General features: G+C 36.9%; 1 protein-coding gene across 3 annotated transcripts in view; it reads right to left on the reverse strand.

Moving 5' to 3' along the window:
- Positions 1-27,843, reverse strand: part of Tenm1 (teneurin transmembrane protein 1) — a 713,845-nt gene that overhangs the window by 126,520 nt on the left and 559,482 nt on the right. For all 3 annotated transcript variants that reach the window (XM_004646075.1, XM_004646076.1, XM_004646074.1), the window contains exons 17-19: positions 21,201-21,462; positions 17,244-17,511; positions 3,587-3,730 (exon numbers count right to left, since the gene is read on the reverse strand). In XM_004646075.1, coding sequence (XP_004646132.1) covers positions 3,587-3,730; positions 17,244-17,511; positions 21,201-21,462 — 674 coding nt within the window. The remainder of the gene's footprint in view (positions 1-3,586; positions 3,731-17,243; positions 17,512-21,200; positions 21,463-27,843) is intronic.

The following is a 27,843-nucleotide window of genomic DNA, read 5'->3' on the forward strand; positions in this document are numbered from 1 at the left end:
TCCGACAGGGAAGGGCACAGATTACAGGGGTAGCTGGGGCACTTGGAGCAGGCCAAGCCAACAAAGGAGTCTGGCAGGTGCTTATGTGGCTGAGCTGTCTCCTCAGCCCTCACAGGGAACTTTACTAAAACTGAATTGACTGAGATTTTGCCTGGCTTACCTGTTGACTGTCATGGTTTATTTGATAATATGAGTCTTCTATTTTAAAGACAAAGTACAATTTATTACTTATAATAATAGCTTTAGATAGAGTATAACCATTTTTGCCCATGATCTCTAAATACCAATTATTCCAGCATAATATATGAACATGCAGTAGAGTATAGAAAAGGAACAAAAAACTAGATATTTCTCAATACAAATAGATCTTTTATTTATTTTTAATTTTAAGGAGAGCAAAACACATACTAATAAGTGACACAGAATTTCAAAGCAAGATGATAGGAAATTAATAATGGTCATTATGTTACATAGAGTTGTCTTCAAAGTAGTTGCTGATTTTCAGATATAGGCTTGCAAAATTATCACATGATCACACACTGTAAAGATTTTCTAAGGATGAATTGATGACCAAGGCTGGACAGCTGGAGTCTCAGGAGACTAAGGTGTCATTTCACTGGCTGTTTTAAGTTGCAATTAATGGTACTTACAAGAATAGGACTGTTACAGACCCCAAGCTCTGATAGGACCACTTCTGCATCAAACTTTCCTTATTGTGACCCCATTGGTTAATCTTGACTTGGCTATAACATAGTGACTTTTTGTGTATAAAAACCCCAAGCCATTGGAGTCTCCTTGGGAACCCTTTTCAAACTCCCTGTCAATTTCATTTCCCTGGAAATTTTTATTTCTATTTTACAATAAGTACTGCTGCTTTCTGCTTTCACTCCATAATAAACTTTTGCTCAGTCGTTTCTTACCTCTGCTTTGTAATTATTTTTGGGCAGAGAGAGAAACCCACCAGCCGGAGGGTAACATTTTCTGTGCCAAACTAACAGGCAGTCTTACAAATCTTCATTATAGATTTCTGAGCTATTACTTAGTGCTAAATATATCATACAAAGGCTTATCAGGAACCATAATTTTAATTACTCTATTTTGTTTAGTGGAATATTATGATAAAATTAGATTATCCATCTGTTAATGTTGTAGAAAGTATCATGCTGTTGTGATATACTGGTATCAATGACCAAACATGATTGATATAAGCTCTTAATAATTTGTGTCTCTTATACTTAAACACAGTTAAAACACAAATTGGAAACTTAAGTCAAAACATGATTTTAAGTGTAAGTCCCTCCTCAACCAAACGTGATCTTGGTGCTCTCTCTCTCTCTCTCTCTCTCTCTCTCTCTCTCTCTCTCTCTCTCCCCCCTAAATATCTGGCATAATATTCAGAAACAATTCTCCATGGCCAATGGCTAATTGCCAGGCAAATATAATTGCTGCAAAAGAAATGATAAATGGTCTTAAAACACTCTCTAGTGGAAACTACCCAATGCATAATGATTTTGGAGCCAAAGAAAAACTAGAGAGTAGAATGGCAGCAGACATCCAATCTAATTATAGGTGTCTTTTTAACCAATGAGAGGAAATTGCAGAAAGATAGATTCTCCTTTGTAATCTATTATCTGTCTCAGATCAAAAGAAGCAGGGTGCTTAAAGAGTTAGACCTCTTCTACAGAGAAATGGAGCGGTGGAATTTGAAAAGACATTGCTCTTGCCTTAATCAGTCAGAAAAGACCATCTGACCTGAGGGGGAAAGAACATTGCCTTCTAAATTGGTGTTCCCAAGGTTTCTCCCTCCCAGTTAGCATTCTGATTTCTAAAACTGCCTTTGTGGGTGGGATTTCAACTTAAGGAATTGCCCCAGAGTAGTGTTCCTGTGTTCAAGGCCAGGCTGAAAGGCAGTGGCATAGGTGGCTTTAGATAGGTTTCCTGGCAAGTGTGACTGGTCCTTGGTTACAGGCACAAAGCCTCTACAGATGAGAGGATAAAATCAATATTCCTTAAAGAAACTATTCAAAGTAAGGTTTCTTTCTTAGAACAAAACTATTAGAAATGTAGAGACAGAAAGAGGATTTTGTGGAGTGGTGGGTAAGCACCAAAGATCTTCTTTGGTGTGATAAAAATATTCTCAAACTGGGTTTTGAGATGGTAGAATAACTACAAATTTACTAAAAAATCATCGAAGTATGCACTCTAAATAGGTGAATTTTATGGTGCATGCATTGTACTTCAATAAAGCAATTAAAATGCTCCGAAGTAACTTGGTACCTATTACCTAAAAACTAATTATGGGTGAATGGCGGTGGAGGAAATGCATTTGTGGAAATGACTTGGCCCCCAAAGCCAACTTTCTAAATGGTTCTCTTGCATTCTAAAGCCTGTATAAAGCAAAGGATAAGAGGATACAGGACTGGGAGCACCCAGCTGGGGGCTGGTTCGATAGAGGTCATTTCCCACTTTGTGTTTAATGTCAATGACAGGCATTTGAAAAAGACAATCCATATACGCCAATAAAAGTGAGTGGAAAAGAAACCGCTGCTTAAAATGTCAAACTCTTTCAAATCAAAACAAAAAACCTAATAATTTAATAAGTGGCATCTGCCCTTTCGTTTTTGTACTTTTAAAACTGTGGCTCTCCTTTTGACAACAGAGAAAAAAGTTGACATTTTATATCTGTGCCTGAATCTTTGCTGCTAAAAGAAAATAGAACTGAAATAGAATTTAGGGTCTTTCTGGAAGGGAGTAAGAGATGAAGAGGAGCACACAGCAACAGGACTATTCACATAGAGTCCTAAACTAGTACCATAGTAGGTAGTTTTAGTCTATGGTGGAAGTCAATCTGGTTAGCTTTGTCAATCAAAACTTCCAGGCCTTTGTGGCTTATTGGCATGGCTGAATCAATTGAGATGAATAGGCAGTAAGGACATGGACATGATTGTTAGATGCATGTCTTAGTCTTACAGTAAAACTCAGCCTTGGCCTGCTCTTTCATAAATGTAGGATGGGCGGGTGAGAGAGTATAGCTGCCTCGATACCTTCTCATTCTCACTTCCTGTGAAAGTAATACAAAATACTTGTTCTGTAGCTTGCTCAGGATCTGCCTCTAGCTGTAGAGGACTTTTATTCCACAATAAAATTACCAGCAGATGCTCAAAGGAAATCTGGATGGAAACCTCAATGACTGATTTCCTAGTAGTATCTAAAAAGGAGGTGGAGAAATGTAGACGACATTGTTATAGCCTGGGTAGCAAAATCATTCTGTTTCAGAGAAGCACAAGTTCAGGACCCACACATGGCCCCTTACTTACTGATTTTTAAATTATAAACTAGGAGGAAGTAACAGTAGGAAAAGTGGTTATAGGAATGAAGAGATTTGGAGAAGTGTTTTGATGCTTATGCACCATTGCTAACTCAAAATCAAATTACTGCACTTGAAAGGAAATGTACCAAGGTGGTCACCTCTAAGGATATTCTTATGGATGATTTTTCTCTTGTATCTTTACAAATTCTGTGCAGCAAATATGCCCTAAATAGCATTAGGGAAATGGCATTAATAGAAATTTAAAACACTGCTTACCACTTTGAGGATTCAGAATGTGATGCTTATTCAAGGACCAGCCTCCTAGGTTAGAAGCATCCATCTCAAAACCTTGCAAAACAACTGTCCTTTGCTCCCAGAGAATAAAGTCAGGGCATGTCTCATATTCATATCCCACAGACACTGCAAACAAGGAGTTAATAGCATATCAGAAAATTGTCAAATATTTGCTTCATGTTCACAATGCTTCCTAAATCTGTGGAATTTGTCTGTATTACTGACTTCTAATTTGGGTTTGAGATTTGACCGCAAATATGTTCAGCTACCACAGTACAACTTCACACCAAGGATACCTTACCCAAAAGTGATCAGCAAGTGGCTCATGTTGGGTAAATGTGTGAAGTGAATGAATGAATGCTGTCATTTGGTGCATACCATATGTTTGTGAATGTTAAGCTTTATTCTAGGCTTCTGAGTTGGAGGTTGTGCTGCAAAACTGAAGAGAGAAGCTCTCTACAGGATGAAACTGTGATAGTATAATTTATCCCTACCTTTATAAGAAACGTATAGTAAAGGCTGATTTCTTAATTGTATAGAGTGCAAAATGCACTCAGAAAACTGACTTTGGAGTATTAAGTCACTTTTGCAACAACTGACTAAACATGAGACTAATCTACATTGATTTGGCTAATTTATATTTTTTCTGTGCTAGCTGGCCTTTAGTTTGCTGAGAAGACTGACTTTGCTTTGAATGCTGCAAGTGTAAATTCCACTTTGTGCACATTATGTTTTGGGCTCTGCATATAGCTAACCAATGAGACATTGCCAAACATTTGGCTTCAGCTCCTACAAAGCACAGATGTTGTGCATTAAACTTGGAACCCTGGTGTGTTGCTAAAATGGGAAATGTAGACTGTGGTGTCTTGGGTGTCTGTACCCTATTGAAATATATATATAGCCCATGCATACCAAATCCTAGCCATTTTCCCAGTTGGTAAACCCACTTACCTGTTGGAACCCCAGACTTCTGCTTCCTAAATTTAGGATGCTTTCCCTATCTTCATAACATTTTGAGCCGGAGGGCATTCACCCAGTACACTACATAGCCCCAAACTTCTCCTTCCTTTCTTCGGCTTCCAATGATCCTAGTTGGTCTGTCATCTTCCACTTTGAGCACTTAACTTTATCTGACTCTATTTTTTTTACTTTTTGTTTTTTAAAGAGATTACAAATTAGAACTAAAATAGAAAAAAATTGCAAATGATACAGAATTTCACGGAATAAAATAATATGAATTCCATAGTACTTGTTTAAGACATAGTGTCATCTTCCAACCAGTTATTCATACTACCAGATATGTGCATGCAAAATTGGAAGAAGAAAGAAAAAAAACAAAAACGTATAAGAAATTAAGAACAGAAAAAGTACAAACAGTTGAAAAAAGGAGACAAAACAAATTAAGTATTGTCACTGTTTAGGTTTTTCTAGAGAGCTCAGTTCTTCCTTTGTCATTTGGTTATGAGACTTGATAGTGAAAGCAGGTTTTTAAACAATAGCAACATAATAGATCCAAAAATTACAAAATGGAGCAAACTACTTTTGGTTTTAGGTGAAGGGAAAACTGATCATTTTAGTCAAACTGATTTGTATCTTCATGTCCATGGGTGTGCAAGTGCACAGACACAGATCAGCCAAAAAGTTTTTGTGATTAGAAATACACTCTTGGGGCCAGGGAGATAGCTCAGTGGCATAAATGTCTGCCTGCCAAGTGCAAGGTTCTGAGTTCAATTCCTGGTACAAAAACCAAACCAAAACAAAAACCCAAAATAAATGCACAACTCTTTAACTGTGAATCATGTACAACCAATTTTAAATTTCAGGCTACATTGCCTTTCCCTTCAACTCGGCCAGAGCTTATAGTAGGGATCAAGTTGGTCCATGCTCAGAAGGGCCCCATGCTTGCCTTGATGCTCTAATGCCAGCATCATGCAGGATTCTCTCTATTTTCATTCACTGGGCCCTAAAAATCATAAAGCTAGTCCTGATGTGATGCACTTCTGTCAGCCATCAGCTGGTAAAGACTCATGGAACAGAAACTCATTTTCATATTAGTCTCCATCAGTCATTATCAATGAAGATCAATGGAAAAGGAGTAGGAAGCATAAAACGGAATTAATTTCTAACTAGAAATTATTTTGGGATCATCTTCCCAATGCTAAGATGGGTAGAAACAGGATCTCAGAGATGAAAGGCATCTCAGAGGTAATGTAGTTTGGATTATACTCATGGCACAAATCAAGGCTGTCTATAGTCTATCCAGTCTCTCACCACAGCCTCTACTTGCTAAAACACCTTGAATTAGTTGGTTTTAGATTAGGAGACAGAACAGACTTTGTCTTTTAGATATGTCTTCAACTAGCAGTGTGGGTGCAAAGGAGTTGCTCTCCATCTCTGTGAGTTGTGTTTTTTGTTGGCAGCAAGATGATGACAGGGTAACCAAAAATGCTGATTCTTAGACCCTTTTGGTGACACTTTATTGTGAATCTGGTAAAAGTTATGACAATTCTTTTTAGAAAAGAATAAACTCACAAAGAATTTTGTGTATAATTCTAGTTGATTCATTGATCTCATGAAATTCAAATAAAATTCTCAGATTAAATAGTGCTGTACTGGATAATTCTTTTCATTCCCCTTTAGCACTAAAACTCTATGATTGTAAATTTTATTCACTTTAGATTGCATTTTATAAATTTAAGTTGAGGGTTAAATCCAAAAACCAAGCAGAACACTGTATCTCATGTTGGAAAATGAGATTGCACATTAAGGGCAATGTTGGTGTGTAGATTAACACAGTTTCTGCTCCTCTTGCCAGGCATTTAAAAGTCTTGATTAATAAATAATCAGAACAACAATAATTACAAGTTCCCTTAAAGCCATCATCTCCTTCTCCACAGTATGTCTGGCAATTACTCGATCTGCCTTCTGTACACTGTAAGCCTGTTGAGCTCCCTGAGAATCCCTTCCCCGGAAGGTGATTGCACAGTTTTGCAAATAAGTAGTGTGCCCTGGTGACCTCTGATGGTGGATTGGAGCCTGTTTTTTCCCTCTCAGTAACAGTTAAAGATCATCCTAACTCAGTAGCAGGAAATGCTTACATAAAGCATCAATTAAAGAGTTCTCAATGCAATGGTAATGAGATATGCCTACTCTTTTCATCTCCTTCTATTTGTTCTCTGAATTGCTCTCCAGTCCACAACAAAAAAGTGCATTGGCTGCAAACCCCACAATTATATTACTTTTTTCTCCCCAGTCACAGCAAATAGCAACAAGGCAACCACTTAATAAGCTCCTTCTAATTTTTATTAGATTTACTTTCTCCTGAGAAAGCTCTATGAGCTAATAAAGTTATAATTTACACTTAAGACTTGTCCAAAATTTCAACTGACTTTAGTGAGAATGGCTATGTGTTGGGGATATTTTTGTATGGGTCTCCTTGCTCAGAGTAACAAGACAAGGTTTCTGAGAACAGCCTACTTTAACATAATCCTAGAACTTGCAGTCGGTTGATGAAAAGGCAGAAGTTTCACTCTGTGGACTTGAGCTGCTCTCCAAATACAGAGAGAAGTGAAAAGTGCAGGAGCAACCAACCCTAGATTCATGGAAACAAACTACAATGCACTAAATACCTACAATTTTTCTTTTTCTTTTTTTCTATATTTTAGGGAAGAGTCTAACAGGGTGTGCAGGGTCTCACTACTAGATCGGACTTGTAGTGATTCTCCAGTTTACAAGAGCTGGGATTACAGGTATGCATCACTCCAATCCCAAGAGCTGGGATTACAGGTTTGCACCACCACACCTAGTCTCAGTTGATGTTTCAGCGCACTCTGGGGGTGGGGCTGGCATGGCAGGCCCAGGGAATCGAAGTCCCAGCCCCTGAGTCTGCTTGAAGGCACTTTAATCTGCTGAGCTATTTGGCCAGCCTTCCTACAATTTTTCTTTTAATTAAATATGAGGGGAAAGGTTTATAACATGACTGGTGCTTAAAATACTGAGCCTTGACACACACACTGCCTGATACTGCAATAGCTGTGGTTCAGCTAAATAAGTAGAATGGGCCACTACCATTTTTCAGCCATCCTGTGCCTATCATCTCTGATTAACAACACAGAGTGTTATGAGGCACTGGACTGGGGACTGAAAGACTAGTTTAATAGGAAGGAAAACATAATTCATCAATGTTTCAGTGAAGTCAGAGGTGCAGTCCTATGAGTAGGTGGCAAAGCCCTTTGCAAAAGGAACATGTGGCTCTTGCCAATAACTCTTGGCTAAGGAGAAGTCTCATTAATATCTCTCTGATGAAGTGAGGGAGAGAATGCAGGTGTCAAGAATCAAGAATTAAGGACATCACCAGGAGGTGTTCCCATGGCTCAGAGAATGTATGTTTTGCTATTAACTCTCTGCCTTCCCACTATGTCAGCCCCTGGGAAGTGCAGCCCAGGATCCCTTTGCTCCCCTTTCCTGTTCACTGTCAGTCTAGTTCCCCTTTTGCATTTCCTCCGAACTGAAAATATTGCACTTGTTTCTAAAGAAGATAGGGTGAAAGACTGTAGCTTGCTCCTGAAGCCACTTAACATAGGAAAAATAACTGAAAGCTCATCCATACTTATTCAAGCATTTGAATGACAAGGGGACTGCAAGAAGGCTGAGGGCCATGGTGTCCCTGACATCCAGTTTAATGACTGTTCCATTTATCTATAAAAGCTTGGGTAAGAGATAGACATTAAATAGCCAAGGTACAGATGCCATGCAATGAAGCTGATGTGTGAAATATGAAAAGATTAAGCAGATGATTTTTCAATAGCTTAAGGCTAATGCTTCAGAATCATAATGGTTTCATTTATTAAGGCAATATATAATTAAAAGTAGTCTATCTGATAAAGTAGTCAGTGTTAGAAATTTACATGCTATCTTCCTAAACTTAAGGGACATCTAAAAGTAATTTCATGACATGTGAGAGGTCACTAATAACATGAAAATAATTTTTTTCCAAAAGGAGTCATTAAAATATAACAACAAACATTTCCTATGATTTTAAAATGTTGGCTTAATCAAAATCCAAAAACAGTTACAGAAGACAAATGACCTAAAGAAACAAATGCTGGCTGTGCCAACATCAGACCAAAACTATGTAGGAAAATACTATTAAAACTTTTGCCTACTTTCAGGTTTCTTCTGTCTTTTCTTATTCTCAAGTAATTTATCATAATACAGGATGACTCCCAAGGCTCCTCAATTTGACGTATTGTCCAATGCTTTGAAGTGCTTTGTTAATCTACTATTGCTAGTTTATAAAGAGTTTTCAGCATCAGATGTGCAATTTTCATTAAGTGCTTTTCAGAACTTAAGCAGATACATGTTTTTCTCCTTTAATTTCTTTTTTATGTATTTAGTACAGAGTTTACAGGATCTACAGGGGCTCACTAAACAGATCAGACTCATAGTGATTCTCCCGTTTTGAGGGCAAAGAGATGATTCATATCTTTGGGAAGATGGAAAGTAGGACAGAGGAGATTTCATCACACTACCCAGACTAGTATACAATTTAGACCTTATAAAGTGTTTACTTCTGGAATTTTCCATTTAGTATTTTCAGGCTTCAGTTGATTGTCGGTAACTGAAATCAAAGAAAGTGAAATCACGGATAAGAGGGTACTATTGTATAGAGAGTCCTTGACTTACAGTGTTAAAATGGGGTACTATTTGTAAGTTGACAATATTGTAGTCAAAAATGCATTTAACATACTTAACCTATTGAACATCACAGCTTAGCGACAGAAAGTGGCAGCTATTTATCCTCATAATAGCATGGCTGACTGCGAGCTATGGCTTATGGGTGGGAAAAAATCAAAATTCAAGATTCAAAGTGTGGTTCCTACTGAATGCACACTGTTTTCACACCATTGCACCATCACAAAAATGAAAAGTTCTAAGTCAACCCCTCATATGTTGGGGATTGTGTGCTAAGGGAAGAATATTCCACACCTAGAAAGCAGTATGTGTGCAAGGGCTTGCAGCTTCATACATTTGGGAGATGTGAAAGAAGGTCAGAGTAGCTAGAGAATCAGTTTCTTTCTGGGGCATGAAAAATAAGTGAAGCAAAACAATCTTCTCTGTGTTCACCCATTAAAGAAAAGGAAAAGCTTGGTGTCCTCTAGCAGCATTTAGCAATTTTTATTTGGGCAGGAATTAAGAAACAGATTCACCTTGAAAATGGACTGACAATCTTTTGAAGTAATTTAATTGGTTAAAAGGGAATGGAAAGTGTAACGGAAAGAGAGATGCTGTTGTTTAAATGACTCTGTGTGTTGTCTTCATTTAATTATTAACAGCTTTTCCTTATAAGCTCACAAGTATCTGGTTGGGATGATAAATTATATGGTCACACAATCATGAAGGGTATCTCCCTAATGACCTAATAGGTTTGTAGCAGGGACTTAGAGGCAAGAAGAGTCATAAATTCTGAATTAGAAAGGAAGTCATATAGTTTTGATAAGTCATTTAAGTTTTGTTCACTTGACTTTATCATCTTACCAATGGCTTGTTAGTTTTGACCCAGCTGACACAAGGGGAAATGCACAGGCAACACACACACACACACACACACACACACACACACACACACACTGGAGATAGTTTTTCAAGAAAAATATTTCTTGATAACATTACATTCTGATATTTTCCATAACACTCTGTTCACTTTTGTTGCATTATGTTCTATTACATTCTCTTTTATTGTTTGAAAAATGCTGGTTGACATATTAAATGGAATTTTACAATATACTAATAACTAAGAACAGAGCCAACAGTTTGAAATAAGTATGTACTACTTGCTTGCCAGAGTCAGGGCTGTTTGGAAACTGTTGTAGGCCCCAGGTTCTCTTCTTTTTGGAGGGCCTCATATCTTACAAGATATGTGGAAATATATACAAGTTATGTCCCTCATTCAATGTATTTCATATGTTAAATATTAAAACCGAGTTGCAGTTGATAAACTGACATAATGCTCACTTTCTTAGACACTTTACATTCATTAACTTGAATTTTCTGATTTTCCTTTCATAATTTTGTGCCAATAAACTTTTTTATAAGATTACAAATATTTGGCAGGTCCTTGAAAAGTATGTATCCTTGGTACTGTGTATATAAAGTTGAATGGATAAGTAATGCTCATATTAGCTAACAATTATCAATTCATGAATGGGGACAAATGACAAAAGATTATTGTATTTGCTGTCTTCTCTGACAGAAAGCCACTGGAGCAATGAACTGAGGACTTGGTAGGGTGGGCAGGTCACTTTGGTGAACATAGGCAGTAGAGTGTTAGAAGGCAGGCAAAACTGAGAGACCTGAGCTGCAATTCCTGCTCTGTACAGGACTTTAAGGAAGTCACTTCCCTTTCTTAACTTCAGTTTTTCCCTCTGTAAAATGAAGATCATATTAATCCTGCTGTGGCTACCAATGTTATACAGATTCCAATAAGATAATGTATGTGAAAGTACTGTGCAAATTGTAAAGCACTACCCATTTGTTATTAAAATATTCAGTGGGTGCTATTTTTTGTGGCTGCCCAGCTTGCTTAGGTTTTACTAAAGGGAAATTTACGACCACTAACGCATCGTTCTCAGGAATGTTTTGTGTGCACAAAGCAACTGTAGCTTAGGACCTATTACTATTAATGGTCCCCTGTTTCTAACACAATTTAGCCAGACTCCTATGCATTGTGAACCTTCAGGAAGTCTAGTTTGCCCAGAAATACCACTCTTTCTTGCCAAACTACTGTACTAAATAATTATGCAATTGTTGTTGCCAATAACCTTGAAGAAAAATGGAATTGTTTATAGCAGTGCTACTAAAGGCGGATGGCTGATTTCCTGAACTTCCAGGACTCTAAACCACTGCAATTTAATTTAATTAAAATGAAGACCAGGTAGAATGCATTATTACACATTGCTAATGTATGCAGACACAGGCAGACATAGGGAATTATTTTGACAAAATTCACATAATGGATGCAGATCAGAGGCCCTGAACAAGCCAGTTTGTCAAATTAAATAAGCAGTCTCTAGAATTTTAAAAGCACTATGAACTTAACAATAATGATTTTTTTACATTGTTTTGTAAGCAGTAGAGTTGGGGAAAAGAAACTAAATAAAACACAATGAATTCTAGACAGTGTTGCTTATTTAGAGCCAGAGAATAAAGCACTAAGGCTAAATTATTTCAAATGCTCACATGGAGTTTTTAGCATGGGCGTCTGGTCTATGTATCAGACAACAAAATCTTTAAGCTAGATGAACTAGTGATTGTGGGTTTTGTACGGGAACCCTAGGGTGACTTTACTCTTCTTCCATTTGATCAATATTGTAGTTAGATTAATCAATCTTATCAGTTGCCATTGATACTTCTCTAAGGAAGGAGTTCGGACAAGTACGATTGCTAATTTATTCACTCTGGCATTATCCCAGCTGCAAAGTATTTCATTATAGAAAGAATGGGATATTCTAGGACCTCAAACGCTCTTTTTCTCATTTTAGCTGTCTTTCAATGTTCCATTTTTCTTCTGTGACATTCTAGCTCCTAAAGATCACACCAATTCCCCACAGCTGAGCTATGTGGGAAACATGATTCCCACATTTCAAACTTAGCAGACATTTTAAATTAGATATTGTCCATCACTTCCAATACAGCTTGTTTATCTTTTTATTTTTACTTTTTGTATTTAGAACAAGGTCTACAGGGTTTCACTACACAGATTGGACTTGTAGTGATCCTTCCTGTTTTTCAGCCTCCCAAGCACTGAGATTACAGGCATGCCACCATTTCCAGTCTCAATCGCCATCTCAGCACATCCCCGGGGGTGGAGCTGGCACAGCAGGCCAGGGATTGAACCCAGGTCCTTGTGTCTGCTGAAGATGGTGTTTTAATCTGCTAAGTTATCTGATCAGCCCAATACAGCTTGTTTAGAATGATATTTTTTTTGGCTGGCTCAAGCTGCCTTAAGGGCAGGTCTGGTAATGCAATTAGAGGTGGGAATCAAACTGAGGTATCCTGCTCCTGACTGCATTTGCATGAGCAGGCTATGCAACTTGTTTAAATCTGAAACCCATTTTGTCTACCATGCAGAAATAGGTGAGTTATGTATTCCTAATTAACTAGCATAAAAAAGGAAGAATAGTGTGACTCTAGTCATAGTTTTAATCAAGAACCTTACTACAACTGGGACTGCATGAATGTTGGTTAAGCTTTGTATTCATTTCCCATTGCAACTTTAACAAAAGACCACAAAATAAGGGTTTCAAACAAGACAACTTTATCATTTCACAGTTAAAGAGGTCAGAAATCTTAAATGAGTCCTTGTGAATGAATATCCAAGAGGCAGCAAGTCTGAGTTCCTTTCAGAGACTCAAAAAGGAAATTTATTCCTTCGCCTTTTCTGGTTTCTAGTGGCCATTCACATTTCTTGTTTTGCGACTACTGTGCCTCATGTTCAAAGCCAGTAACTCTTGGTCCTTCTGTGCCCTTCTCCCATAGTTGTATCTTCTTGTAACATCTGCTTTTTTTCTCATAATTTTATTGAGAAACAAATAGCAATGGGACAGTTTCAAACCAAATTGGTAGGACAGTTTCAATAATTAACACATTGGATACATTCTTAATAGTGGTTAATTGCTCTACAAGATGCGGACATCATATCCTATTTACAAACACCATTAAAACAAATCCCTCTATTCATTAAGAGAATGTAACTATCTATCTTAACCATTTTGAATACACAGATACAAAATGGACATTCATCTGTATCCTCTTTTCTTGTTCAGTTCTGTTATTTGAATATTATAGGTGTGTTAACTCAGCAAAATATTCTAAAAGAGTCCAGTAGTCCATAATAGCATTGAGTCTTCTGCTTGACTGGTAATGTCAGAAATTGTTGACCGGAGTCCCCTACAGCTCAACATAACAGCATGGCTTTACTTCTTATATTTTGTTTTATACTTTTCTGCTGGATGGTTAAGACCAAGGTAAAGCAGGACCTATGCAACAAGAGTTGTAGCTTTTGGGTCTGATAAGGTGAGTGAAATCCCCTTAGAATTTATCCTGAGATCCTGTACCTCAGATTGCAGTACCTTTGTCAGTGTCAGCCATGTGGATGAGTCATGGCCATTGCTTGGCCAATATGCTCTCTGTGAAAGCCTGAGAGAATGTTTTCTCTCCATGTGACTCTCCTTAGGCACACTCTACATCATCGATCACTTTCCTCTTTGGACCCATAATCTCCTTGATCAGAAAATTTGGGACACTACTGAGTTACATGACGTTACAGTACAAGTTCTCATATGTCCTGAGTCTTAATTGACCTTGGAAGGCTAGGGCCAAAATGTTGGCTTTCCTTGTGGCCCTCCTTTTTCTCTAATTTTGTTCTGCAAATTTAGGTTGTTAACCCTCCAGAAGACAAGCTTATTGTTATTACCATACAACCTAGGCTGTTAAGCTTAACCTCACTATCTGTCTTAATATCAAACATCTTAGGCATAATATGGAACAGGTAATTTTCATCAAGTATTGATATGTAACATCTGCCTTATTCTTCTACATTTAAGGACCCATGCGATGACATTGGGTCTATCTACGTAAATTACGTCAGTCTCCAATCTCCAATCCCAATATGATTAGAGCCTCAATTTCATCTAAAACTGGAGTTCTCTTTTGGCATACAACATGACATGCTCATAGATTTCAAGGATGGTTATAATGGGTGGGTGTTGGTGGTCTAAGCAGAGGGAAATATGATATAGAAGACCATAGTGTGGTTGGATAGACACAGGAGGAGCTACTAGCTAATATTAGAGTACATTCAACAAGAAAAGATATGAGCATCCTGATTTTGTTCTTCTACCTTGCAGTCTCCAGGTGGTTCCACTGATTGACTACATCAAATAGGAATCCAGAAAGCAAAGGCATCCAGGCAATGCAATCCATAAGTGCAAGCTTCTCAGAGCTCAGAGAGGGGCAAAAAATGAGTGAGTGAGTGAGTAAGTGAGTGTGTGTGTGTGTGTGTGTGTGTGTGTGTGTGTGTGTTTCAAAGTGGCAATTATGTAAGTCAGAGTGACTGCCTATTATATCCATACCCCTATGGCCCCATCAAAGAAAGTGAGACAGGGGCTGGGGACACAGCTCAATGATCTAAGCACCTGCCTAGCAAGTGCAAGGGCCTGGGCTCAATCCATGGTACTGCATGCCATGCCAGCCACTGAAACCCAGTATGATGGTGCATGCCTGTAATCCCAGCACTGGGGAGGCTGAGACAAGAGGATCACTATGAGTCGGAGCCATGTAGTGAGACCCTATACCAAAGAAAGAAAGAAGAAAGAGAAAGAAAGAAAGAAAGAAAGAAAGAAAGAAAGAAAGAAAGAAAGAAAGAAAGAAAAAGTGAGGCAACAGCACTGCATAACTTCATGGTTTATACCACACAGGCCCAGAACTCTGGTCATAGAAACACTGACAAAAGCAATACAAAATTTGTTTAGTGCTTGCAAGTTTCCAGACACTTTACTGTCATACTAACTGTCACATACAGTGGTTCTGTAAGTAAAATTATCTTTATGCTATTCATTTTAAAGGTGGAAGAACTGTGGCACTAGAAGATTAAGTAGTTTACCAGGGTTACCCAGTAGTAAGAAAAGAAGGGATGACCTAAACACAGGGAGGGATGGAGTGTGGCTGCAGCGCCATTCTGACAACCACTACATTCACTTTATTTTTATATTTATTTATTTATTTATTTATTTATTTATTTATTGGTGGAACCGGGGATTGAACTCAGGCCCTTGCGCTTGCCAGGGAAGCAATTATTCCACTGAGACATCTCCCCGGCCCCTACATTCACTTTAGTAGGGTCTCAGCTGGGTTCTGTTTCCTAACTAGCAGCCTTGATGGTTATTTTCATGGCAGACTCTACACTGTATGGGATCTGGTTAAAACAATGTTTTGATTTCTAAGAGGAATTTGAATGCAGCACAGAATGAGCTCACTTATAGCAGAAAAGAACTGGCAGACAAAAGGAGAGTAGTTTAGTATGGCAGAAAGGATGCACTGAGTCGTCAGTCATTAGTATACCCAAGTCATATGTGTAAGAACTTCTCAGTCATAAGTCACTACCATGGAAAACAGTGGACTCTGACTACAGAAGGGGCAACCAGTACTGTTTTTGAGGTGACAGCAGATGCCAACCTAGAATTACAATGTATTCTGCACAAGGCTAAAATTCTAGGGGTTTGTTTGTGAAGCTGCTGCTGCTGCTACTACTCCCTTACTTTTCTACGTGTGCATATGGCAATTCCCCATTATTTCAGGAAATCAAAACCTGTTCTTCTTTGCATTCCGGTGAAGTTCAACACAGGTGAGATAAGTATTGAAGCATATGAAGGTCCCTGAGGGAGATAACAGTTCTCTGTCTTTTCCCTTCTCTCTCCCCTTCTCCATCTCTCCCTCCCTCCCGCCCTCTCCCCCTCTCCTCCCCTCTCTGTCTGTCTCTCTTTTCTTTTCGCTGGCTCCTCCCCCTCTCCCTCTCTCTCTGATTATCCCTCCTTTCTCTCTCTTTTATCATTGTATTTTCTTCTGAAAAGAGAGGAAACGGATACACTATAGTCCAAGAAATATAGGGCAGTTATATATGGCTGCTGTATCGTGATAAACATTCTAAGGGAGGGTATGAAAACAGCTCCTCTAGAGAGCTTGACAATAGGCTTTACTTCTGCCCATGAAGCACTGGTTTCCATGAGGTACTGCCTGAAGGCACAAGGATCCTTGGCTTCTAACTGCAAGTCCACAGACCTGTAAGTGACAGGTCCTTTGGGAAATTTTGTCTTCTATAGCATAAAAGAAATAAGACGGGTCTCTCTCTCTCTGTGTGTCTCTGACAGTGTTAAATTATTTACTATCATTTCTTAAAGCAGATCATTTTACTCTTTCTGATGTGAAGATTTCCTTGTTTTATGGAATTATAGTAAATAAAAAACTGGCAAATCTGTCACAGTCTCATCTTTTAGAAGTGTTATTTCTCTAAGAGAATTAAATATCCAAAAATCTGTAGGCCGAATGGGTCTCTTAAAGTCTGTGATATCTATAATACTTTACGTTTTAGAGGTTTTAGGTTACATAAAATCAAAAGAAATAAGAAATTAGAATGATTTTTTGTTTAACCTATTGAAGTAACAAGTTAATGGAGTCTAACTATCTTAGACATAAAAGATAATAAGTAGAGATGCCTATAAGTTAGAATTTTGTACTTTCTAAGTAGAAATGACAGTCTAAATGTCAAATCCAAAAACATGGCCTAAAGAACACCACATCAAAGGTCACAGTTAGAAGGCAACATTCAGCTCTGGAGACAGTTACAAGTGAGACACTGTGATTTTGATGGTATGCAGCTATCACGAAAGGGGAGCTAAAATTATTTTGAAGCAAAAATGTATCAAAAAGGAATTCTAAATAGGCCCAAAGGGAGTGTTTAAATTAAAAAAAAAACAGCCTTAAATCCTCTTAAAAAGAAATTCTAATTGCAAATGATACTCAATTTGTGTTTTCTGTTTTGTGACTCTAGAAGTGTTATTTACAAAGAGTTAGTTCAACATACCCAGAGCTTCTGCAAGGCCCCAAACCTTCTGTCCATAGATGTCGGTCTTGTTCCAGGCAAATGTGTAGACAAGATTAACTGCAGCAGGAAACCACTTCTGTGTGAGTCGTCCTTCCACAGCCACTGTGAGGTGGACTTTAATCATCCCCAAGGGAATTGTTGAGTGCGTCAGAAGGATCCGTAGCAGGGTTTTATATCCAGCGGTTCGGCTGCTCAGGTAACTCAGCCTTACAAAGCTGGAAGGAATAGGGATTTCCTCCTGCACAACCTGGAAGAAAAAAAAAGAAGCAATAATTGGGTTTTATCAGTGCTTAGAGCCTGAGAAGGATATTGCATGCACTGTTGGAAGAGTCTAAAGGGATCTATGGATGTCAAACCACCTATTCTGGGATCTTAGAGAATCTGTGACTATAGGTCTTGAATTTAGTACCAAATCTGCATGTGGACAAGCCTGTGCCAACCCTAGAGATTTTTCCTCTGCCAGGAAGGGCTATGTAAAAAACAATTTCAGCTTTTCAACAGTGTTTCCAGAACACTGTTGATCTTTTCCAACTTCTACTAAGAAAAGATCATACTGCTGAATGTCAAGCAATTCAGCACTATGGACTCCAATAAAACGTCTTTTTTTTCCTTATACATAACACACACAAGCTCGTTTGGTGTTAAGTCACAAAACCATTCGTGTAATCCTTATTCAAGCTAGGCTTTGTAGGAGAAAGGACTAGAATCAGGCCTAACAAGTGATATTTTTTGATAAAGATTAAGGTAACCCTAGAATTAATCTTTGCTAATGTCAAAAAATTCATTTTCTTTGGAAAGTGCAAATGACCTTGAGGCCAAATTTTTAACCCATGTTGTCTTACATTTTTCTGTGTCTAATTGTATGAATGACTGGGAACAATTTACTTTAAGTTGACACCTGTGGCTGAGAAGCAAATAACTCCCATTAATTTCTCTGAAATCCATATTAAATGTTGGCTATAAGTGAAAATATCATTTGGCTTCTTTAATTGCTGTTACTTATTTGCTTATTTATTTATTATTACACATGGAGTTACATGGCTTGAAGAGGTCACTAAAAGTGAGCTTTATATTTATTGACTTTCATGTTTCTAAACAAGACATCTGAAGGAAAAGCCCATCCTATTCAATACATTTAGAGTGACATAGGTAGTGTGGACATTTTTATGTCTTCATTCATTTTCCCCTTTCGATATTGTCCTCTCTTGATTTCCCAAACTTGGGAGGAAAGTGGCTAACAGAACAGATTGTTAAATCCAAGACATTTCAGTGTCCAGGAGTTTTGGTCATTTCTCTGTCTCCAAGGACTTAGTTCTCCTTGTGTACCCTTTACCCAATTGTCCTTCTTGTATATTATCTCTTTGATACTGGAGTTGTACATTGAGTGCCTTATCACATAATGACCAAAGAATAATAAGCACAAGATAACACAGCAACCACCACCTTAGCATTTCATTTCTCTAAGGAACATGAAATCCTAGTTAAATTTGAAACTTTTATATTATTGAAGACTTACAGATCCTAAGGACATCTGTGAAAGAATTGGAAGAACAAATGTGCTCATTGAAATTTTTTCTGATCGCTTCTTTTTTTCCATAAAAGAAAAGTGTGAAGCAGGCAGTGTTTTGGACTGCTTCTCCCAAAGAGCATTATTTTTATGTGATCGTTTCCTAAATGAGATTCTCTGGGCACTGTTAATAGCTGGTGGGGATGTTGTGACAGAAGAAAATTCAACGCAATCCTGGAGAGCCCATTAACCTCTTCTTTAACTATATATATATATATATATATATATATATATATATATATATATATTTATATTTTACAGGGTCTCACGAGGCAGCTCAGACTCAGAGTGATCCTCTTGTTTTTAGCCTCCCCAGTTATGGGATTACAGGTGTGCTACCACTCCTGGACTCAGGTGCTGCCTCAGCATGCCAGAAGGCTGGGCCAGTGTGGCTTGCAGTACCAGGGATCAAACCTCTGCCCCACCCTGTGCTTGCCTAAGCAGGCGCTTAGTCTGCTGAGCTATTTAGCTTCCCCTTCACCATATTTTTTGATTTCAGAATCTGTAAGACTGAGGATTCCGTTTTGGTGGCTTCCAAATTTAAATATTATTAAAATATTTTTATAATGTGGTGAGGGAATTGTACTATGACTACTAGAATGGCTTAATATTGAAATGACAATTCTGAATGCTCATTACTAATTGGATTTTAACTCATAAACTACTATGGAAATCAGTGCAGAGACTACTCCAAAAAACAAAACTAGAGGTTGCATTTGGCCCTTTTGTTCCTCTTCTAGGTATCTTCCTCATGGGTGAAAACTACAGCGATATACCATAGTGATATCTGCAAGTCCATAATTATAACACCATAATTTATAGTAGCTGAGTCTTGGAAACAGCCCATATGCTCACTACAAGATGAACAGATGCAGAAAATGTGTTATTTATATACAATGGGAGTATTACTTTGCCTTAAAGAAAGATAAACTTGAGTCATCTGTAGGAAAACGAATGCACCTCAAAACCATCATCTTAAGTGAAATAAATTGGACATACAAATTTAAATATTGCACTGTTTTTCCTGTGTGAGAACCTCAAAGTGTAAATGTAGAGCATAATGGAGGATAGATACTGGAAGTAGAAAGAGCTTGTTCAAACTGGAAGGGGAACAGGGGTGAGGGGAGGGAAGAGCACGAAGGGAAAAGTAAAAACAGAGGATGGAAGAGACAAAATGGAAACAAAGTTTGTGTAATGGGCTGGAGAAGAAAGGTTAAAGGGAGGGGAGAGGAATGGAGAATAAAGAAGAATTAAGATATATTTTGTACAGGCCCAAATCCCCTATGATGGATATGACCAATATGTATGGCAAATATGTACTAACAAAAAAGTTAAAAAGCAAAAAAGAAAAATTCTCAGGAATGCTAAAATGGAAAGATTCAAAAAGTTGTTTTATTAAAACCATAAACTTGAACAGTCAGAAACAAAATTTTCTACAAATAGCTTCAGTCAGGCTGGTGAGATAGCTCAGGGACTAAAGTTCCTGCTTAAGCAAGCTTAGGCAAGGGGAGGGATGATTGAGGGACCACAGTTTGATCCCCGGCACCACATGCTGCAGTAGCCCCAACCGCAGGGAGGTCGAGTCAGCCAGAGTCCGGGCATAGTGGCGCATGCCTGTAATCCCACTGCTGGGGAGGCTGAAAGCAGAAGGATCATTATGAGTCCGAGCTGCATAGTAAGACCCTGCAACAACCAAAATACATTAAAAAAAGCTACAGTCTTAAAGACTACTTTTATTAAACATGGCTAAACAATTAAAATCATCACACTAAGAATAATGAGACTAAAGATGCAAGGGACACAAAGGGAAAAAAAGAGATTTGTTAAGGAGCTTTGATTTCAGAACCTCAAAGTGACCATGCTCATTGATTTGCTGTTAGCATTACTAAGCCAGCTAGCTTTGTTCTTTAGAGCAGTGTTCATTAGGTCAAGTTTGGGGGTTTAGTTTTCATGACAGCTAGTTTATTTCAGTTTTCCTTGGCCAGATATTGTCTTAATGCCCTGGTCCATCTCTGCAAATGTGTGATGAAGAGACTACATCTAAAATTTTCCCTTGAAAAATGAGGGGCTACACTTTATAGAGCTGGCAAAAAAGGAATTTAGTCATCACACACTGTTGGCCATCATGATGTTATAACTTTAGTTAGGATAGATATACAGCTACTTTCTCTTAATTCAATGAGAAGAAAGGTTTGTACTAACAGTGTTTGGACAGGATATCATGTCTGTATCTTGTACTATGTATAACCACTACAAAGACAACAATATGTAATATATTAATTATTGTACCTGTCCTACCAACCTGTCTTGAAACTGTCTCATTACTATTTGTTTCTCAATAAAAATAATAAAAAATGTTTAATACCCACCTGAAGCTCAGGAACAATAGTGCCCCTCTCTGGACAGGATCCACCAAATGATGTGAGTGGTGAAGGAAGCACAATAGGGTTTGGGCTGATGAAGTTGGAGATATCACAGGATGGTGGGCCTGATACCACTCTCTGCATGGTTACTTTCTCCACCACAATGAACTGATTCCAGGGCAACCAGAGTGTCCTCTTCTCAGATAGAAAAGGTGAACGGTCAAAGATTAAGACAACAGAGATGCCACCAATGGCTACAAGGTCAAAGCTGAGAAGAAACAAAATAAGACATGTCAACCAAATGGGCAACCAAAATAAAATTAAAGTTAACCATACATTAATTTGAGTGTCCTTTACTTCTTTGGGGACTCTTATATTTTAAAAATGTACTCTGGCTAAATATTCATTCTATGGATTACTTCTTTTCATTATCCAGTAGACACTTGAGGAGAAATTCCATAACACCAGCTACTATTTACCCAGAATTCACAAACTGATTTTAATGCTATTTTAAATAAAATACCTGAGCACTACTACATTCATTTTCTATAGGGCTAAATCTGACATTGGTGCACCTCCTCCTTTTCATGATAACAGAAAGATGATCATTTAATATTCAGAAATAACTGCAATACATTATTCATTTAAAATTTTTGATATATCACAATATACTCAGATTTATACAATTACTATGTCTTAATTAAAAATAAAATATCTTTAAAAAGAATGTATCAAAAATAAATTTGAGACAAAGGCTACTACTTTCTGTGTAAAGTTTAAACTGATAATGAATATACATTAATTATTTGCAAATAATAAAACATTAAAATTTTAAAAATTTTGGTAATGTAATAAAACAAAAAAATCAAAATGATAAATATATCTTCAGGGTCACAAACATAGTGTCTGAAACTAGATGGTGTCTTTGAGATAACTGTTGGAGAAAAAACCAACAGAGGAACATTTTTGGGGACTTGAACTATCACATACATGAACTTCTCACATCTCACAATCCTCTTTGGATTGTCATTCTGATTGAAACCTAGAGATTTTTGTCTTGCTCCAGAAAGACTCTTGATTTCCTCTTGCATGACAACCAGACATCTGCTTCTATGCCTCTGATGAAGCAAGACTACTTTTCCCCTAATCCAACTGTTCACCTGTCGATGTGATCTCTGACAAGACTATTGTAGCACAGCATAAAAAACTCAAATTTCAGTTCACTCTACACTAAATGGTTCAACCTTTCTTCTCTTTTAAGTACAACAATCTCTTTGAAATAATGTAGTTAAGAACATTAAAAAGACAAAATACTATGTAAAAGCAAAACAGCGATAAATTATTATCATTATGTCTTAAAAATAGACAAAGGGCAATATGAAGCATGTTAACATTGCAAAGTGTAAAACCACAGGAAACCAATGTAAGCATTTTCCTGTATTAAAAATGGATCTTTCAGTAAAACACTTCAATGATAAGGAACCCTAGTAAGAAATCAGACTTAATTATGGGCACCTCATCACCCCCTTCACATTGAATTTATTATATTTATTATAGCATCACCAATTATTTTTGTAGAAATCTTTTATGTAAAGATTAATTGATAGTAAGAAAGGATGGATGATACTAGTTTTCTTGCTTTTTAGTGAACTCACTATACTAAGGTTTTTTTTCTAGAAAGAGCATTTCCAAAATGCATTAGTTATAGAAAATAATTTAAGTTTGAACTAAAATAGAAACACTAAATGTCTTATGATTTAAGGCAGAGGGGGTGAATTCAGGAATAATATGGGAGCAGATTAACACTAGAGTATTAGGAGAAAAACGACAATGATTGTCAAACTTTTCTTTTCATCCCCTTCTACTTTGTCCTTAGGTAAGTTTGTTTGCTTTACCCAAACACTGACTCTTGACTCTTTAGAACTAAAGTGGTTATTTATTTATAAACAAAACAAAAATAAAATAAAATAAAATAAATATATAAACTAACCTATGCAAAGAAAACTATGCATCTTGGACTTAGTATCTACTTTTGGAAATATTAATCAGACTAGTAGACTTGTTTTGTAGAAAGAATGGGGAGTTGATTTCATCTATATCTGACTTTGAGACCCAGCTCTATCTAACTTTGTGTCTTTTGTTTAGTTGTTTAACCTCTATGAACTGCATTTTTCTCATTAGTAAAATGGGGTAAATATGACATACCTCTTAGTTGCTATTATAAATGAATAAATGAGTTAAAGACTTAAAGGTCAAATATACAGGAGGACTCAACAAATATTAACGTTTTCAAATCAGATACACTGCCCTAGTAAATTTACTGTACAGTTTTCTTTTCTTGTAGTCCAAATTATTACAGGCCAGTTCTTGATTATCTCCATGAGCAGATAGTAATATTTAAATTCTTTTTGGAACTTCACCTAGGCCTTCTGATGTTTAGTATTATGTCTCAGTTTAGCTAGGCTATAGTTTTTATTCAGCCAAACACCAATGTAGGTGTTGCTGTGGAGGTATTTTATAAATGTGGTTAATGTCTACAATCAGTTGACACTAAGTGAGAATACCCTCAATAATGTTTTTAGCTTTCATATCACACAATCATTTGAAAGCTTTAAGGGCAAAACTTTAGTTTCCCTGAGTAAGAAAATATACTGCCTCAAGACTGCTGCATCAACAACATTCTAAGAGCTTTCAATCTGCCATTCTGCCCTACAGATTTCAGACATATCTGCTCCCCACAACCATGTAAGCCATTTCCTTGAAGTAAATTGAAATTTGTTGATGTCTCTCTTTCTTATTTTTTCTTTCCTATTTTTTATATTTTCTATTTCTCTAGATATTCCTGACTGATATACTTCTCTACCCACCTTGCTGTTATATATAGACAATAATGCCTGACTTACTCATTAATTGATATGTAAGGTGAGGTTGTATCTGTAGCCAAATGTCTGTCTAAATCATTTTAATGTCAAATAGAATGTTCTCTGATGTTTGGTATTGTTCCTATCACATATCATCCCATTTGCATGGCTCATGAAGAACAGGTTTTCAAGTCATATGAGAGTGATTACAAAAGACCCAAGGGAGCATACTGGTTGGAAATTGTTGTCATTGTATAATCTCAAACTAGTCCTGTCCATAGATGGAAGACTGTTGTATCATGCGCAGTGCCTTAATGTATCTAAAAATGAACTAACTTGGGCCTTGAGGAAGATCACAGGCAATTGTATTTTCTCATTCTAATCTTCAGAAGAAAATTACTGAGACATTTAATGTTTCACAAGAACACTTTAAGAAAACCATTACTTTATCTATTTTGCTTATCATAAGCTAACCTATAAACAGTTCACTTTCAACACTTTACTGAGCACCAGATATATATCTTAAGTGAAGATATGAGTCACATTACTTGGGTTCAAGTCTTGGGCTGTTTTCACATTAGAGATGTTAATCTGGATAAATTTTCTTATATTCCAAGTGTAGAGGATGCTAATATTTACTTCACTGGGTCATTGTGAATATGAAAAACAATCACATTAATAAAAATATTTGGTATACAAAAGACTCATAAATATTCATTTTCCCTTTAGAGTTTCCTTTGCCTTTCTGCTATGCTGGTCTCAGCCTACATCAATATCTAGTTGTCGGGTTGGAGAGATGGCTCAGTGGTCTAAAGCACCTACTTGAAACAAGCTTGGCAAAGCATAAGGACCGCGGTTCGATCCCCAGCACCACATGCCAGCCAGCCCGCCCCCTGGTGGGCTGAGCTGGCCACACACACACACAATAAATAAATGTAATAAATAAAAATAAATAAATATTTAAAAAAATATCTAGTTGTCACACTTTTAAAGGGCTCAGTCTTGCACCACAGACTTTCTTTGGCCTTGTATACATCACTTTGGTCCAGTGACCCACACGTTTTCTGGTTCTCTAGGGAAAGCTGTCAATCAGCAAGTAGTCTATTATGGGAGTAAATAGCTCTACATTCCTCTTAATGTATTCGCATTTGACACAGACTTTTAGAGAGCTGACAGTTTAATCCAAAGTGGTGATAACACTGGGGAGAATTTCAAGTACTACAATAGACTGGTGGGATTGATATTTGGAAACAGAATCCCATTGACATTGCACATATCTGTATCCTAATCTCAGTTTTCTATATTCTTTTACTCTCAGGTATGTTTCACTTATGATTTATACTTTTGAAATGTATGTAATCTGAGGTTGCCATAAGCAAGGATATATAAATGGAAACTCCACATTGTTACTTATGTCCAAGAAGTAGTAGTGGGAAAATCTGGTTGGAATTTGGACCACATCTTTTAAACATTTATGTTTATAAAACTTCAAAGGAGAATATTTATTATCTACATAAACCTACTCACAGGTACCTCACCAGAGGATTTTCTTGGGAATTTACTAAGATTAGAAAAAAATAGCAAAAAAAAATTAGCCTCTTTAATGTTTTGTGTAATCTGGACCATAAATTTGCAGACTTTTTGGTTGTAAAGATTCTTTTAGTTTTTTCTGTAAGTATTAAATAATTCACATAAACTTTTATACCAAAATAAAAACAACAAAAACAATTTCTCAATTTATGGTACATGATTGGTAGCAACCTGTTGTGATCAGTTGTTCTCCCTTTTATGACAATATTGTGATTTCTTGGGTCATAATCATCACCATAGTCCATTAACAAAAGATCAAGTGCTAGGCCCTATAGATGAGAACTTCTCATTCTAATAAGTTGGTTATATGATATCTTGGGACAGAAACACAAGCTAAAAGACAGCTATATCTAAAGGACATCTTTGAGGACATCTTAGTATGTAGGAAGGCCTTGATACTGCTAATAAAGTTACTTATCATAAGCAATTTATAAACATTAACAAAGAAAATACAGTAAAAGTTTAAAAAAAATGACAAGTTGCAGAAGAAAAATGCAACTCTAATATTCTAGCCCACCCAGGACAAGTTCAAAGGACAACAAGATAGAGGAAATCAGAAACCACCCACATGAATTTTCTGAAATGGTAAAGCAGAAGTAAAACAAAGCAAAGCAAAGCAAAGCAAAACAAAGCAACCAGATTAATGAACCTATAGAGAAAATCAGATGAGAAAAAAATCTCTCAGTTATAAAATACAAAATAGAGGCTAAAGAGACAACTTAGTGGTCAAAGTGCCTGCCTGGCAGCACGGGGTCCTGATTTCAATCCCCAGCACTGCATGCCAGGCTGACCCTGCTCCTGGGCATGCTGAGTTGGCCACCAAAACTTGGCATGATGGCACATGCCTGTAATTCCAGCACTGGGGAGGCTGAGATAAGAGGATCACTGCCAGTCTGAACTGCATAGTGAGACCCTGCACCACCACTGCCAACAATAAAAAGAAAATAGGTGATGTTCAAAATGAAGGACTTGCTCAGTGGCTCTAAAATGGACACAGAAAAAAAATAGAAGAGCTTAGGAAAGTGATGAAAACCATGAATACCCAATGTAGGAAAGAAATGGAATCCATGAAAAAGATTCAAACAGATATCCAGGAAATGAAAAATATTGTTGAAAGTATATACATTTGATTGAACAAACTGAGGACAAAAAATCAGGTCTACATGACAGGACTGTGCTTAGCAACCATGAAAAGAAAGATTTCTTAAAAATAAAAAGGGAACATAAAAAGTAAGTCTGACACCTGCAAGACAATGTAAAGAAGAAAAAGATTGATTGAAGTCAATGAGGAAGTAAGAGACAGCCAAATGACATAAAAAAATCCCTTCACAGAAGTAATGGCAGAAAACTTCCCAAGCATGTATAAAGAATTCGACATACAGTAAGTGAGGCATCTAGGACTTCAATTAGTTATGATTAAAATAAATCTATGCCAAAGCATATAATACTCAAAATTCAAGAAATTCAGCAGAGCAAAATATTAAATACTGTTATAAAAAACACAAATCACTTATAAAGGAAAGACCATCAATATGACAACAGAACTCTCAACATAAACTTTTAAGTCAAGAAAAGCCTTGAATGAAGTATTTCAAGTCCTAAAATGAAAAAATCTCCAACCCAGGTTGATGTATCCTGCAAAACAATCTTTCAAAATCAGTGGAGAAATAAGATACTTGGAGAAATAAGATACTTCCATGAGAGAGAACAACTGAAGAAATTCATGACAACCAAGCCAGCTCTCAAAATTTTTCTGAAGGATATTTTAGAAAGAGATAAAGAAGACTAGACTTGCAAAAACATCAATAGAATTTACAAGGCAAGACAAGCAATTAAACAGAAGACAGGGAACCAACAACAGGGGAATAAAATAATAAAGATAAGTCGATATACATTGGTTATATACATCAGTGTAAATGGTCTGAATTCATCAATCAGAAGAAACAGAGTGGCAGAATGGATCAAGAAACAAGATCCAGAAGTATGCTGCTTGCAAGAAACACATTTAACTCAAAAGGAAATTCATAGGCTTAAAGTCAAAGGATGAAAAGCAATACTTTATATGATAGGAACCTAGAAAAAAGAAGGAATATCTATTATAATTTTACAAAGTGAACTTCAAGCCATGACAGACTAAAAGACACAAATTTGTATGTACTTGTTAATGGAAAACTCAAAGTAGAAGAGATAATAACCAT

The sequence above is a fragment of the Octodon degus genome, unplaced genomic scaffold (genome assembly GCF_000260255.1).
Source record: "Octodon degus isolate 3935 unplaced genomic scaffold, OctDeg1.0 scaffold00251, whole genome shotgun sequence".
Taxonomy (NCBI): domain Eukaryota; kingdom Metazoa; phylum Chordata; class Mammalia; order Rodentia; family Octodontidae; genus Octodon; species Octodon degus.